At 37.7% G+C, this 16,441-nt stretch overlaps 2 protein-coding genes across 15 annotated transcripts in view; both read right to left on the bottom strand.

Annotated features, from left to right (window-relative positions):
• kmt2d (lysine (K)-specific methyltransferase 2D) overlaps positions 1-4,536 on the bottom strand; it is a 40,179-nt gene extending 35,643 nt beyond the window's left edge. For 10 of the 14 annotated variants that reach the window (XM_077219077.1, XM_077219091.1, XM_077219088.1 and 7 more), the window contains exons 1-4: positions 4,209-4,536; positions 1,161-1,243; positions 675-786; positions 186-388 (exon numbers count right to left, since the gene is read on the bottom strand). In XM_077219077.1, coding sequence (XP_077075192.1) covers positions 186-388; positions 675-786; positions 1,161-1,209 — 364 coding nt within the window. In that variant the 5' untranslated portion in view covers positions 1,210-1,243; positions 4,209-4,536. Of the gene's footprint in view, positions 1-185; positions 389-674; positions 787-1,160; positions 1,244-1,585; positions 1,976-4,208 lie in introns of those variants that run through there. The other 4 variants (XM_077219078.1, XM_077219082.1, XM_077219085.1 and 1 more) reach the window with 1 other exon arrangement.
• Positions 4,537-9,069: 4,533 nt separating this feature from the next.
• Positions 9,070-15,021, bottom strand: dhh (desert hedgehog signaling molecule). The gene is made up of 3 exons (XM_077217904.1): positions 14,065-15,021; positions 11,028-11,289; positions 9,070-10,718 (listed from the first exon to the last, which is right to left on the bottom strand). Exons 1-3 carry the CDS (start codon positions 14,374-14,376, stop codon positions 9,925-9,927), a joined length of 1,368 nt encoding a protein of 455 aa, XP_077074019.1. The 5' UTR covers positions 14,377-15,021; the 3' UTR covers positions 9,070-9,924.
• Positions 15,022-16,441: the final 1,420 nt, after the last annotated feature.

Below are 16,441 nucleotides of genomic sequence, written 5' to 3'. Positions count from 1 at the left end.
TGTATTGTCCAAAATAGTCACAAATAGAATTTTTATTTTAGTATTTAGAAACTATGATATTTCACTCAAACATGGAGAAAGGTTACAAATTGGGAAGAAACTACTGTCTTAAAGTGTCTCACTGCAGCATCCGAACATGATAGCGATATCACTATGATTCAAACCATTTGATTTCCTAAGTATACCTGTGTCATCAAAGAAAGATGCCAGACAGGTGGATTCAGAGAATCCGATGGAAGACAGGTCATCGTTTCCAGCTGCTGGCAGAGAGGAGACAGAGGGCTCCAAGCTGGGCCGATCAGAAGAGGGAACAAAACACCGGAGCTCCCGTTGACCATGCAAACTACGCTCCACACAGTTACACAGAGCACAGGCCCTGACAGTCTCCCTAAAAAAAAAAAAACACCAACACAAAAAAGATGATCAGCAATTCCGAACACATTACTTCAACAAAACTGCTCAGTGCAATCAAATGGGATGCATTAATATTCAAATTCTGTGTGTCATTTGACCTTGGCTGATAGATCCAAGGCTCTAAATGAGTGACTATTTTGTCTACATAACCTCATGTTCAATTTAATGAAGATAGCCTTTTCCTATAAACTGAGCTATTCAAGCATGACCTACATTTTATGCAAAGCAGCGCAAACTGCAATATTTATAGAAGGCCTTACAATGATGAGCAGGAAGTGTCCACAGTAGTGCCTGAGATGTCCTCTGCAGCAACAGTGACACTCAGTTCCCCCTCAACTTGGACGCTCTCCTTTGCAGGGGTCCCATCATCAGCTGTGAGAAACATTGCAGCCGTAAGTTAAGATGGAGCAAATATAAATGTTCCCTTTAAAAATCCCAGATAGGTAGCACTGTTCCCTCACAGGGAATTCAAGAAAAGGTCATATGCTAGAGAGGATCACCATTTAAAGATATCATTCTGGTGCAAGATTCAGGACTATTTTTTATATGCTTTGTTAAGCTATCGAAAGTAATGCATCCACAAAACTGTGCATGAATAAAAATAGTGTAGTTAGTAAAACATGCACTTATAAAAGGGTTTAAATGCCCTTTAAAACAGTAAAAAGACACTCTTGAACTTCAGACACACGCATGGCTAAAGAAATCATCTTATTTTTCTGGTGCATGTTTTTCTGATGATTACTAACCTGCAGTTTCTGAATCATTTTCTTCGCAGTTTGATTTCTGCTCGTCCATTCCTACTCCTGAAGAAGATCTCTATTGCAGAGATCTGAAACAGGGAGGACAGTTAGATGGTTTAAAAACAAAATGATCATGCCAACAAAGTAGAGCAGCATCCATATACAAATCCAAGTTTTGCAATGATCTACAACCACAAAACCACTGTCCCATTTTTATTTAAGCCTCTCAAAGGCGGTAACGAAAAAGTTGGACTGGTCGACCTCTCTCTTGATAATGCACACCATCCGATCAACTGCATTTGGGAATGTCTAGTCATTCCGCAAACGCGTACTTAATGTACATAATCCAGCAAAGTTCAAATTACTCCACACCTAACTACGCAAACATTAGTGTATATAGGAAAACACAAAGCAGCTGATTAAATACAAACCATGAGGTGGATTCGCGTGTTCGGTGCATTTTCTCCGTTTTGGTTAGCGCTGGTAGATAAACAACGGTTAATGGGTTTGTTAAATGTGTCTGATCCTGCAGCTGCGTCGTTCTGCTCAGCTTACAGTAGTGCCTTGAACCTGCTAACACGCTAGCATTCTGGCCGGGGTTAACAAACTCTATGCAAAATAATCCATTCGCCCATCATCAAACCAGGTATATACAGACACGTATACACAGCTCTTTTGCTTATTAATGACCCGCGGTCAAAAAAACTCTACAAATTCGTGCATAACTAAGATAACGTGTTACTTTCTTTATGTAAAACGACGCTAAAGGGAGAAACACAAAGAAAATACAACTTCCGTGTACCGCGCTTCCTGTGACACACAAAACGTGGTCGGGCTAAAACATGGGCAACGTTATTTTGTTCCGCCTGTTATAGTGCACGTTTATAAACTCAAATATGGTCATATTGACAAAAATTATACCATAACTGTGAAACTCAATTTGCAGCGTATTTGACATTTAAGTAATTACGTCTTTCTCTTCTTACACTCATGTTCTTGCAGTTCCTGTTGTATGTGTATCTATCTATCTATCTATCTATCTATCTATCATAGCATAATGTCACTTTATGTTGATAGTTCAAACAGAAATGTAATTCAGTTTCAAGGTTCCATAATGGGCTCAAGATATCATGTATAAAAGAAAAAAAGGGGGAAAAACGAAACTCAAACTGAAATACATATGTCCTGTCCTTGTCTGACTCCTGCACGCACATCTCTTAATAATAATAATAATAATATAGGTGTGTGTGTGTGTGTGTGTGTGTGTGTGTGTGTGTGTGTGTGTGTGTGTGTGTGTGTGTGTGTGTGTGTGTGTGTGTGTGTGTGTGTGTGTGAACAGTTTTGCAAGAGATGAAATCAGCAGACTGTAACAGTTTAACATTTTATTTAGAAAACAATAATAATAATTAAAGTGATTTTTTCATTATTTAATGTTTCATTTTATCACTTACATTGTAGTGACATGTTTAGTGGCTTTTTAATTAATATTTAAAAGAATTTCACTGTACAGATGGAAAAAAACACAAAATTACCAGTTAGACTTTTAAAGACTTTTAAAGTGATTGGTGGACATCCTAATCTAAAGCCTAAACTAGAAACACAAAATTCTTCGGACAAGACACTTTAGACTAAGCATTACCTCTGATTATGTGAATGTTTGCATAATAAAAGCAAATCGGAATTACAGATCATATTAATCCTTAAAGTAACTTAATAAAAAGTAATATGACTTATGGTGGAAAAGCATACATTTCGCACTGTGTTGATATTCTGGTTTATCCTGATATGCTGATTATTCAGTAAACTCAATCTAAGCTTGCTCGTACTGTGACCATATTTTTCTATAAAAGAAAAAAATCTTTAAACGTTTATACCCTCATTTCTTTCCTCAGTTTGATCAAATTGTTTCACTTAGATGTTCGCATAAGGAACTGTGTAATCCTGTACGCACTGCTTCCCCATTTTAACTTTCAACTGCGTAACGTTAGCTAATTACAAAAATATGGGACATTGGTACCATTCGCACTAGTGTTTTATTGTTATTATTTATTATCGTTTAGCTGAATACAAATATTTGAAAACACCAGATGCCTAAAATATAGGCTACAACGCCACTTTGACAATCCCTGACCCTTTAACTCGGAATAAACTGTCAAGCTAAATCCTTTCACACTAATTTGTTGACATGTTTCCCAAGCAGTTTTAAGTCCTAACACGCTAACTGACGACCACATTCACACATGCTACAGACAGCACAGTCCTTTAACAAAATCTATTTTAAACTATTTGCCTCTGTTATAGCATTTTCAATTGTTTTACCGAGGAAAATACTAAAAAGGAACTAAACGTATTGCCTGTAAAGCAGTGCATGCTAACAGGCTGCAAGTAGCGTCTCTATGTGCTATATAAAACTACAACCACTGCTATAAAACGAAATATATTAGAATAATCACCTATTTTGATCAGATTTTATTATCAGCCCCACTTTTGCACAAACAAATCACCCAGTTTAACATCTGCTAACTCTTGCTAGCCAGACACTTTCATACTCCAAAATGTTGTTGCTCTTTCCAGCAAAAAACAAATAGAGCAGTTTAATTGACTTAGATAGCAAATAAAGCGTTCGGAATAACATGATAATGTATATCTGACAGTAAGCAACACATTAATTCTTAAGCTTTAGTGGTTTCCGTGTTCATAATGACGGAACGTCCATGGACTGTTGCTGGCTAAAAAAATAATATGGCTTACCCATTTACCAAGGACATAAACACTCATGCACGAAGCTAAACTAAAAATCACAACGAACTATCGTAAAATAACCTAAACGGCCTGCACAATAACATTACATCCCTAACGCTGGTGTTTTTAACCTTGAGTTTAGGAAACGCAATGGTAAGTTACGTATGAAGCTAGCAGCACATTCATTTTGGCCGACAGATTCGAACTCACTTCGCTAAATGGACGTAGAAGGGGGCCCAGAGTATTGCTAGGGTGATTAATCAGCAAGTATATATATTAATTTAAAAATTAAATCCTTCTTTTGAAACTCACCTACAATGCGCTGCTAACGTCCTCGTACATGATCGGAACAATCCTCCGGATAATAATCGCTGGGGTCCGTTTCATTTCATTAAGCTAGCTTTGGCTAGGCAGGGTTTACTAGTTTGTTGTTGATGGGGGAAGTGCTGTCGGACGAGCAAACGTTTGCAAAACTACCTGATATTAAGATTTTGGTTGGCCAATACCAGTGAATCAAATTCATGCTGGACTCTCGTGTTTGCTGCTTTCATCCAGACTGAGTAGCTTTGGCTAACCCCCACACCCAGATCTCCAATCTGGAGAAATCTAGCAAGCTTGTTTGATAAACTTGCTTCATGTAACAGTTTGGAGGATACGGCACCAGCTTTCTGTCTGTGCGATTGCAGGCTGCAGATTAAAACATGCTTTTTTTACACCTATGTTCAGTTCAACGGCGACCCCTACTTTTGAGAGGACAAACGGGGTGCACTCTATGGGTCATTAAATTAGTTAGAGAGTGTTTCTCCCGTTTTACATGTCTCTTGTAGTGCTGGAGAGATGCGATGCGGTAATGGACTGTAACTTATAGGCTAACTGTGTTTTTGTTTGTTTGTTTTTTGTTTTTATTATTAATAATTGTATTATTAGAATACACATCTATCTATCTATCTATCTATCTATCTATCTATCTATCTATCTATCTATCTATCTGTCTGTCTGTCTATAGGTGGGTAGGCTACTTGAGTGAAAGTACAGATGCTAGTCAAATATTACTCCATTACAAGTAAAAGTTGTAAAGAATACACATCTATCTATCTATCTATCTATCTATCTATCTATCTATCTATCTATCTATCTATCTATCAGAGGTGGGTACTTGAGTGAAAGTAGCCTATACAGATGCTACTGGTCAAATATTACTATGTTACAAGTAAAAGTTGTAAAGAATACATACAGGTCCTTCTAAAAAAATTAGCATATTGTGATAAAGTTCATTATTTTCCATAATGTAATGATAAAAATTGAACTTTCATATATTTTAGATTCATTGCACACCAACTGAAATATTTCAGGTCTTTTATTGTTTTAATACTGATGATTTTGGCATACAGCTCGTGAAAACCCAAAATTCCTATCTCAAAAAATTAGCAAATCACGAAAAGGGTCTCTAAACGAGCTATTAACCTAATCATCTGAATCAACTAATTAACTCTAAACACCTGCAAAAGATTCCTGAGGCTTTTAAAAACTCCCAGCCTGTTTCATTACTCAAAACTGCAATCATGGGTAAGACTGCCGACCTGACTGTTGTCCAGAAGGCCATCATTGAAACCCTCAAGCAAGAAGGTAAGACACAGAAAGAAATTTCTGAACAAATAGGCTGTTCCCAGAGTGCTGTATCAAGGCACCTCAGTGGGAAGTCTGTGGGAAGGAAAAAGTGTGGCAAAAAACGCTGCACAACGAGAAGAGGTGACCAGACCCTGAGGAAGATTGTGGAGAAGGACCGATTCCAGACCTTGGGGGACCTGCGGAAGCAGTGGACTGACTCTGGAGTAGAAACATCCAGAGCCACCGTGCACAGGCGCCGCATTCCCCAGGACAAGCCACTTTTGAACCAGAAACAGCGGCAGAAGCGCCTGACCTGGGCTACAGAGAAGCAGCACTGGACTGTTGCTCAGTGGTCCAAAGTACTTTTTTCGGATGAAAGCAAATTTTGCATGTCATTCGGAAATCAAGGTGCCAGAGTCTGGAGGAAGACTGGGGAGAAGGAAATGCCAAAATGCCTGAAGTCCAGTGTCAAGTACCCACAGTCAGTGATGGTCTGGGGTGCCATGTCAGCTGCTGGTGTTGGTCCACTGTGTTTTATCAAGGGCAGGGTCAATGCAGCTAGCTATCAGGAGATTTTGGAGCACTTCATGCTTCCATCTGCTGAAAAGCTTTATGGAGATGAAGATTTCATTTTTCAGCACGACTTGGCACCTGCTCACAGTGCCAAAACTACTGGTAAATGGTTTACTGACCATGGTATTACTGTGCTCAATTGGCCTGCCAAGTCTCCTGACCTGAACCCCATAGAGAATCTGTGGGATATTGTGAAAAGAAAGTTGAGAGGCGCAAGACCCAACACTCTGGATGAGCTTAAGGCCGCTATCGAAGCATCCTGGTCCTCCATAACACCTCAGCAGTGCCACAGGCTGATTGCCTCCATGCCACGCCGCATTGAAGCAGTCATTTCTGCAAAAGGATTCCCGACCAAGTATTGAGTGAATAACTGAACATAATTATTTGAAGGTTGACTTTTTTTTTGTATTAAAAACACTTCTTTTATTGGTCGGATGAAATATGCTAATTTCTTGATAGGAATTTTGGGTTTTCATGAGCTGTATGCCAAAATCATCAGTATTAAAACACAAAAGACCTGAAATATTTCAGTTGGTTTGCAATGAATATAAAATGTATGAAAGTTTAATTTTTATCATTACATTATGGAAAATAATGAACTTTATCACAATATGCTAATTTTTTTAGAAGGACCTGTATCTATCTATCTGTCTGTCTATCAGAGGTGGATACTTGAGTGAAAGTATACTACTGGTCAAATATTACTCCGTTACAAGTAAAAGTTGTAAAGAAGTAAAAGTACCGAAGTACTTATTTTTAAGTATCAAAGTAGCCTATCAAAAGTAAATGTCAATGCATTGTTTTATTATTGTTGTATGCAATACTTACAGTACCTTACGCCTCTGAATCTATGCTTGCCTACCTACCTACCCTCATATTTATTAATTTTTTTTATTTATTTAAACCCATAAATTTATTTCTAGAACACAGTTCCAGTGGGATTGAATGTGAGATTAAATAAGTGCACTCAATAACGTCCACAATGGCTTTGGACACCCAAATGGCTGTTTCCTCAAATAGTGTCCTATTTAAAGTTTTGCTTTTAATATGAATATGTTAGCCTTACTCTTGTCTATAAGCTAGTGTGTTTCAAAACAATGACAAAATCAACATTTAGGAGACCAAACTGTTGGACAGATGTTGTATTGTGGTTGAAAATGAAAATTGTTTTGACGTCAGAAACCAACATCAGTCGGGTTCTGACGGCAACCTGACTTCCAAAATCCATTTCCAAACAAAATCCAAGTCAATCTGACATCGGGTTCTGCATGTCAGACCGACTTTATTTTCCAACCAAAAACCAACGTCAAACCGACCTCGGATTCTGACGTCAACCGACTTTATTTTCCAACCAATATGCAACCCCTGCAACCAAAATCATCCCCTGACTGACCTTACTACTTTCTACTCAAGGACCTTGACAGAAATGTAGAGGACTAAAAAGTAGGACATTTGTCCTATACTGTTAAAGTTAAAGTTAAAAAATAATACTCAAGTAAAGTAGATACTCAAAAAGTGTACTTAAGTACAGTAAATGTACTTTGTTACACCTCTGTCTACCTCTGCTGTCTATAGCCTACAAGTACACGATTACATAATTAAATTATTTACTCAGTTTATTCATTGCCACAAAAAGGTAGCCATTTTAAGTGGCCCATCTGGCCACAATGCTCACAGGCAGCACTCTCCGAGACATTTGGTCATAATAGATGTCAGTTCATCTTTTCTTTTAAGATCAGCACACTAGCTCAACAAAAATCAATTGTTACCAAAACATTTAAAATGAGTAAATGAGACCACAAAATATTGCCCGATCAAAGGTTAACTATGTCTATTCTTAGACTAGATAAGTATAGATTTATAAAGAGACCAACTTTATTGATCCCATGCAAATGCATAAGCTGCCCATTTTGAAATAAAAGGTCTCTGTTATGTATGCCTGTAATACATGGCTATTTCTTATTAAATATAATCTTATTTCAATCTACAGAGGATTGTTGAATAAACTATTATTATTTATCTAATGAAGAAACCAAGCAGGTTTAGATGTTGTTCTGTGAGCTGACAAGCCATCAATGTGGTATAGTTTGGATCACAGGCATTAAATACAGCACTCAACACACCCAAACAGAATGTTTCATTTTCATGCTGGAGAAGAATGAAATGATGGCTATTTAAATGCACTACCAACATCTACTACAATGCAGTCATGTTCTTTCTTACATATGACTCAATCATGCTGTATTTGGTCACATTTAAGTCAAAAATTCTGATATTGCAAGATTCCGTAGCACAGTACAGGCATATTTTGTGCACAGTGTCTTTTAAAACACAAACTGGTATGTTGATCTCTACAGAACATAACGTGTCATATAAAAAAAAATTGTCTGATCAAACTAACCCATTGACAAGATTAATAACTTCTTCCCAGCTTTCACTGGGATTAATTTGAACAGGAAAGGTTTGGATGGAGCCTGAATAAGCTTATCTTAAAAATCTGATTGGTTCGCCAAAGGTAATGGTTGGGTGGGTCTACATTACAGTCTTTGCCATTGGCCTGATCCAGATGGAGTTTAGAGTTTATGGGGGGATGGGGGGGGGGATGGGGTTGTATGGGGGGTCCACCTGCCCCCTCCATAATCCTCTTCTATACCTTCACAGCTGAGAAAAATAAATAGAGGAAAAAACATGCACTTCTAAAAACCGACAGTCTCAAAAGCTTAATTTTAGCATTACAATGCTAAATCTTTTACATTGTCAGGCTGTAATGGATTAGCATAGTGCACTATAATTGTACATTGTGTTTCAGTTTTTAAAAAACAATTGCCTATATGCACATTACACACCCAATGTGATTTTTGTTATTTGAATTGCATTTATTAAAATTAAAACAAAGAAGCTTTCCCAGTCATTTTTGGCATTAATGCTAATGCACAATGCTTAAAAACACAAACATTAATAGAGAACAACTTACAAATATAACAAACAATAATTTATTACTTCATTAATTTTATTAATTTCAGGAAGCTGATTTTCAGAACAGATCATTTGTAAATCATACTAAGCACATCAGAAGATACAGTGGTGTTTTCATTGGTGTCCCCAAGGGGGTGTGATGCACTGTTAATTCCTGTTTAGCACCATCATTTCAGAATTATACCTCAATTAGTCAGACATGGTTAAACAGTGTTAACACAATATTTGGTTGGCAACTCATTTCTGTTTAGAACTTCTAAATGACTAACTACAGGATGTAATGTAATATGCAGATTTTTCTGACGTATTTCAACAAATTGGGAACTGACATGATATTGTACTCAGTACAACTCTATGAGAATAAAACTCTCTGTGTTTTGGGTGAATAATGTCTATAAACACTATAAACTAAAATAAGTAAAAAAATAAGATTGTATCAGTGTCTGTTTGGTATAACAAAGGGCCTTTAGCCATAATTTGAACTACATGAAATATATATTATGAATCCAAATGTATAAAAATAAATATTTATTACTCTTTGAAATATTTTCTTGTAAAACAAACATAAAAATACAAGTTTACATTTCAAACCCCGTTATTGTCCATATGGTGATTATTCAATATGACAAGTATTATCTGAAAATACAAATATTATCTGAAAAATTTGATTTTTTTAAGTTACACTGAATATTTCACATACAGTATATGTATAACGGCAACACATTTACATATTCTCAATTAATAAAGTAATTGTAACTGGATGTTATGTGGTGAGTAATTATACCAGTTATAGTGCCTAATGCATTCTCTTTTTTTGGTCAGTACAAAAATCAGTTTTATATTATGTTATGCATATTCTGTGTCTTAACCATCAGTAAAACTTCTGAGGGTCAAGAAATATCCGTCCTAATGTGTGCAAAAGCCTTGCATACCAGTAAACCTCCTTTTGCTGCAAAAAACTCTGTTCATTTTCCATTTCCACTTTGGCATCTTGGAATTTGCTGCATGTGCTGGAAGGACTATTGTGCATCACATTTGTAAGGAAGGTCTGATTTGTGGAACAGATATTAGGGATCATAGCACTACTTTTAACCCCCACTCTTTGTAAGTTTTCTTCCATTTCTGTCTGGAAAAAGCCAAACAGGACACGGACAGGCCAAAACGCCCAGTGTGCGAGTCTGTGATCTTCAACAGAAGCATAGTTGGATACCAGCACGCCATCCACAAATAAGTTCCCATGTTCTGTCAAAGGAGCATAAACCCCCATCCTCTCCTCCAGAGAAATCGAGACCACTTTAGATGGCTGAATTCCTCTGTTGTCTCCAGTAGTAAGTATATAGTCCCCAATCCTAACTTCATTGGCAAAAATAGCTTCATACTCATGGTGGTGCAGTACGAGATTGTGAGCCGCAAAGATGAGGTGATTGGGAGTTAGTGCCATTTGTTTACCATTTTCGGTGCCAAAAATAAAGAAAGTGGCTCTGCTCTCTCTATTCAGATGTAGAAAGAGAAGTACCCGACCGAGAACAATTTCACCTGACCCAGACAAGGAAAGCACCTGTTCCCCAGGCCACAACCTCGAAATAGGCTTTTGAACACCATCGGCCATTGTCACAAGTCCCAATCCTGAAAAGCAGCCACCTTTCTCCACGGCTACAGAGTGATCTGGAAAAAAAATATAGAGGTGGAACTAAGTTAAATGGATAGTTCACCCCAAAAACCGAAATGCTGTTATATCATTTACTCACCATAATTTGTCCATACACTGTAAGTCAATGGGATCCAAATCAACTCTGGACCCCAATGACTTTCATTGTATGGACATTTTTAAAAATATCTTATTTTTTGTTCCTCTCACAGTTTCGAGGGTGAGTAAATAAGGACAGCATTTCAATTTTTGGGTGAAATTTTCCTTTAAGAGTTACATGATCTGAATGAGGAATAACACTGAAAAGGAAAGGTTTAGCAGCTTACCAGCTTTAACTGAGCAGTGTACATGATACCTGGATTCATAGTGCACCCAGTCAAATCCAGCCTCAACTGCCAACTGGGCAAGTAGTCCATATTTATCTGTGTCTCGGTCTGAGGTGGTGATGTCGACAGCACGGCCCTCATAATGTAAAGAACCATCAGGGTGATGGCCGTCCTCATCCCAGGCCTCTGTCACTCGCAGTCGGACCCCAGCCCATTGGTTCATTACTGCTATCGCCAGTTTATTGAGGCAGTCCTTACAGCGCTATGCAGTGGAAAAAGTAATGAAACCATCATACAGGTGACACAAACAGAAGGACAAAACATTCCATTTAAAGCGATAGTTTTCTTAGTTTAAAAGTCTGTCACCATTTACTCACCCTTATATCATTCTAAACCTGTATGGCATTCATTCTTTCTTCAACATTTATCAAAATATCTTCTTTTGTGCTCCACGTAAAAAGAAAGTCATTCAGGTTTAGAACGACATAAGGAATAATATACAGTTTTTTGGTGATTTTTCACTTTAACCATTCCCGACTGTCTCCCTTCTTACTAATGTTTCAAAGCAAAAGTGTGCTAATTTTGAAAGCATATGCAAATACCATGACATTTAACTATTTTCACAATCCTTTGGCAAAAATTGGTGCTGGCAGACATCAGCGATTTTTTTGTCCAGCATACTCGGCTCTGCAAAAGGCCATTTCCACCCCCTTAACATCTAACAAGAACAAAGCTACTTTAACTCATTTCCAGCATTCTTCGGACACTTCAGCATGGTCACAGAATGAAGTCAAGGTCAATTCCCTTTTTTTCTCTTCACACGATGGGAACATTTTCACACAGTCTTTTGAACGACCCGTGTTAACCTTGAGACTTTGTACTGAAACATTTGACTTCCTCCACAGATTTTCAAAATGTTGTGTCTCAATACACCTCAGGTGAAGGGGAATCTGTGAGGAGGTAGTATTATTTGTCTGTGAAAATAATATAATGTGACCTATGGGTCGTGATTGAGAGGGTATGGGAAAAGGTGAGAGAGCAAAACAGGGTCGAAAAGCCAAGGCAAGCGAGAAGAAAGCAAGAACCAGTCCGAGAGAGAGGGCAGATGGATGGAATGTTTAGACGTGTTCTTGGGAATGTGACAGCAAGAGTGAGAAATCAAGAGGGGAAGAAAACAAACCAGGGAGATTTTTCTCGCAATGCTGTTGGACAGAGGCGATTCATTGTGAAAACTACAATAGAGGCTTTTCCGATGGTGCCATTACTTCAACAGGCGAGAATTCTGCACAGGCGACCCCGCAGAGGCTTGAAAAGATGCACAAAGGATAGCTTTCAGAGTTGGGCAACAAGAGGGCACATGCATACGTACACATACACCAACGCAAAGCACTTTCATAAGAGTACTCACTAGATGCCAATTTAGTCAAACTTATTATCAGTGATATCAAACTTATCAGCAATATCTCAAAACGACCTGATACCGTTACAGATTAGGACATGCCAAACAATACAGTGTCTTTTTCTGTTAACTTATTTAACTGAAATTTTCATCATATTGCCTTAGAGAAGCAAGTTTTGAATGTCTCATATTGTGACTTGTATGTATTTAAGGTTTAAAAATAATATGTAGTGTGGTCTGCGTTCTTCACGATGTTATCTGCTTTACCTACCTTCACGTTTACACAAGAGAACACACACACACACACACTCCCAGGCTAAGGAAGTTGAGGTGTAGTGATTATTTTATAGCTCTAATGAAGAACTTGGTTAAAGATTAAATGGTGCAGTGGCAGTTCAGACAGACCTATTGTCATGTTTTTTGGTTTTTTTTACATTGCCTAGGGAACATGGGAAAATGGGTAAACATGCTATCAACATCATGATATCATGACAGTCAAAATCTCTCCTCTTGGACCCTGAGTTTCAGCTGCACAAATCTAAACATTAAAATAATTCTTGTTAAGATTTCTTTAATTTAAGGTAATTCATTTTGCAGGGCCTGTTCTGAATAATTCACCTTCTGTCACTGTGTAATATCATAATAGCTATTTGCATCAATTTGCAACTAAAACTATGACAATGAAACACATCTGAATTACAGGAATCTGAAAACCCCTGTATTTTCAAGTACTGTTTAACTGTGCATGAAGTATGTCATGGATGGCTGAGAGAGTTGAATGGGCCACCAGACATCCATCTGGGTCATTCCACGAAATCTGTGCCTTAATTCTCCATTTTGATTTTAAATCAGATTTTAAAATTATATGAGACAAAGAATGCCTTTAGGTATTAATAAATTGAATTGCGCTTTTGTTTTTAATTGTATACATTTTAAAAATGCAATAGGCCTACATGTTAGGATACAGCTATGCCTTTAACAGGTTTGACAGTAACAAAGTTGACAGTTTTACGGTTCATTTAGCCATTACTAGTCTTGTCCTCAAGATTATGATTCTACAAAAGACAATTTGTGGATTTGTGGATGGCGGGCTTGTATACATCTATGCTTCTGTTAATATGAAAGACAATTTAATGATGATGATGATGATATATATATATATATATATATATATATATATATATATATATATATATAAAATAAACTGTTTACTGTAAAAAAAAACACAGTAAGAAGTATTGACTATTTAAAAACTTTCCTCATTGACTACCTAATGTAAGGTAAAGTGACAACTATGATGTCAAAATGAAATATTCCTAAATAATAATTTTAATAAATATCGAGTAAAAATGCTTTAAAAAATGAAAGGGTATTCTAACATGGCCTATATAGAAAAATATTAAAATAGCATATAATTTTTTCTAAAGATATTTTAATAGACATTAAAATGTATAGGTACTGTTTTAATATACACACAAAGATATAGGCCTATCACATAAAAAGCCATGAAGAATGTTAAAAAAAAATGTTTAGTCATTGTTTACACTCGTTAATGACAGAAAGCACCGTACAGTGACCAGTCTGCAAAAAATATGACGCGGTGGATTATATTAACCGTTAGACACGGGTTTCCTTTACCTTGGTCATTAACCGGTCGGCTTTGGTATGCTCCTCGTCTTTGAAGACAATGTCAGGGTTATAGTTGCACACGAGCTTATTGAAGCCTTCCGAATCCCTCGTTATCCTGCCCTCCGCTCTTCCGCTCGCTCCCAGGTTGTTCTCAGAGACACCGGGCACGAACTGCTTGTAAGACATTGGAGTTAACTTGCGTTGCCTGGGGCGACTGCCGTAACCGGGACCCGGCCCGCATCCGTCAACCGCCAGCCATGAATAAAGACACGCAGTCAGCAGGCCGAGCCTTGCCAGCCTTAACCAAGGAGTCAACGTCATTGACGCGCGTGAAGTGTGCCAGGAGATCAGCGAGCCGCGAACCCTGCAGCGCGAGCGTCTCTCCCAGCACCTCGTGGTATTTCGTTAACACAACTGACTTTTTCCATGTCCATATCACGGTGTTGAATTAAAATGGGCACTCGTGGAGATTAGGCTCGTGAATCATTGACCAAAGTGTAATGGCTTCCAGATTAAACTGATTATTTAAACCTTAACATCAATGCATCCGACATCCAGACATGGTGAGTGTTTAACACTGAAGAACTTTCCATATAATTTGCATAAAATAGCTCTCAATGAGCTTACACAGGTCAAATTTATATAGCCAATTTCAGTATTCCAAGCTGAGATGGATTGATCGCATCCTCGTTCTCGTTTGTAGATATTGGCATAGCAACAGGTGCTTCATCCCATCATCCTACCCCACCTTGGACAGCTCCGCGCGAAGCAGCGTGTTCTGCAATAATGTTCACAGCGCGTGTCTCTGTTTGTCCTGCCTCATAGTCGCGCTCAAGCATAATTTCATTCCTTTACTGTATGAGGGCTCTGACTCTGGATCAACATGTGTTTGCTCCCGCTTTTAAGCGTTGCGCTCGGACCATTGAGTATTTGTGACCGGACAAATCGCCCTCCCTTCCTGCGCGCGCTCCGGGACAGTAGCGCACACGCCTCCTCGTGCGCGTTTCCAGTCATGCAGTTGTGAAGTCATTGCAGTGTATTGCAATGAGTGCAAAGTTTTACTTCCCTGTGCTGTGTATTTAACAGCATAGGCGAATTGTCTCTCCTTGAACTGAGAAACAGGAAAGACTGGGACTATATGAATAAATTGGCTATTTCTCAGGGTCGGTTTAGGCTATTATTAAAATCAATTTCTACAAACGTACAGTCTTGGCAACACGTTGATATTTTGTGACAACGTGCCCCAATAGCGTTTGCTATTACACTATGTCAGTTGCTTATTTTACAGAATATATAAATGGGTAGTTTGAGGCACCTCGCTACCACAGAGACTGGGGCTATAGTTACCACAGTTGGCACAAGGGTTTGTGTTTCAAAAGCCCAGTTACACAAAATGTGTTTTTACTTACATTGGTGTTGTATGTTGATACATAGCCTATATATATATATATATATATATATGTTTATGAAAAATACTGTTGTCCTCCTGAGAACGCAGTTTAACCTTTTTGTTAAAACCTATCTCTCATACTAGACCCTTGCATAAATTATTTTAATTCGTTTAAAAAAATCGAATTATTCTAAGAGGGGGTTTTCAACAAAAAATACATTTGTGTACTGGACTTTTGAAACACAAACCCTTGTGCCAACTTTGTGACAACTAGACCCAGTCTCCATAGTAGCAAAGTGCTTACAACTAACCATTTACTCCATCGGTCCATCGGCTTGTATTTACTTGCAGGTGAGGGTCATTGGCATAAATGTATGAGAGATATCATAACAGTCATTCGCAACATTTCTATGACTCATTCATTTCTCTCTTTGTTTTTCTCCTGAAGCAGAAGACACCGGCTGACATGCACCCCGTGCCGAGAAGACCTCTGGGCTGTTAACACCCATGTTTTATCAGCATCGTAATTTTAAACCACCTCAGAACAATGGCTCAAAATTAGAAGACAATACAAATATCTTAAGTCAATATGGCAATGCTAGCGAGAGGAAGAAAAATAAAGAGCAACAAAATATCAAAATGATTTCCGCTGACCTACTATGTGCATTCAGACCTTTGGCATCTCAGACCATTAATTCACACACACAGATAAAACATGTAAAGGTTAACCCTGTTCGGAAATCTCTCAATCCTTTAGATTTAAACATAATGTTTTATATTCATTTTCCTTCATAATATTGCTGTTTTATTGTTTTCAGGTTTAAATTAGACTTTGAATGACAGATGTTTTTACACCAATGGACAAAAATGACTATAATAAAGCTAGATATTATTTTGTGTTCAGGTTATTTAGTTATGCAACATGTTTGATCAATTTAAACATAATATTTTATATTAATTTTCCTTCAAACATGTCTGTGTTTTAAACTTTTAAAT

Source organism: Siphateles boraxobius, unplaced genomic scaffold (assembly GCF_051911475.1).
Source record: "Siphateles boraxobius isolate OS27281-9 unplaced genomic scaffold, OSU_SipBor_1 77, whole genome shotgun sequence".
Taxonomy (NCBI): Eukaryota; Metazoa; Chordata; class Actinopteri; order Cypriniformes; family Leuciscidae; genus Siphateles; species Siphateles boraxobius.
This window is presented reverse-complemented; position numbering and strand designations above follow the sequence as displayed.

Excerpts from the sequence above, each read along its gene's own strand:
- dhh (XM_077217904.1), bottom strand. The coding sequence starts at position 14,376 with ATGACGTTGACTCCTTGGTTAAGGCTGGCAAGGCTCGGCCTGCTGACT. Across the intron at positions 11,290-14,064 it reads CCGACCGGTTAATGACCAAG|CGCTGTAAGGACTGCCTCAA; the intron begins GTAAAGGAAACC and ends TCCACTGCATAG. Across the intron at positions 10,719-11,027 it reads ACACTGCTCAGTTAAAGCTG|ATCACTCTGTAGCCGTGGAG; the intron begins GTAAGCTGCTAA and ends TTTTTTTTCCAG.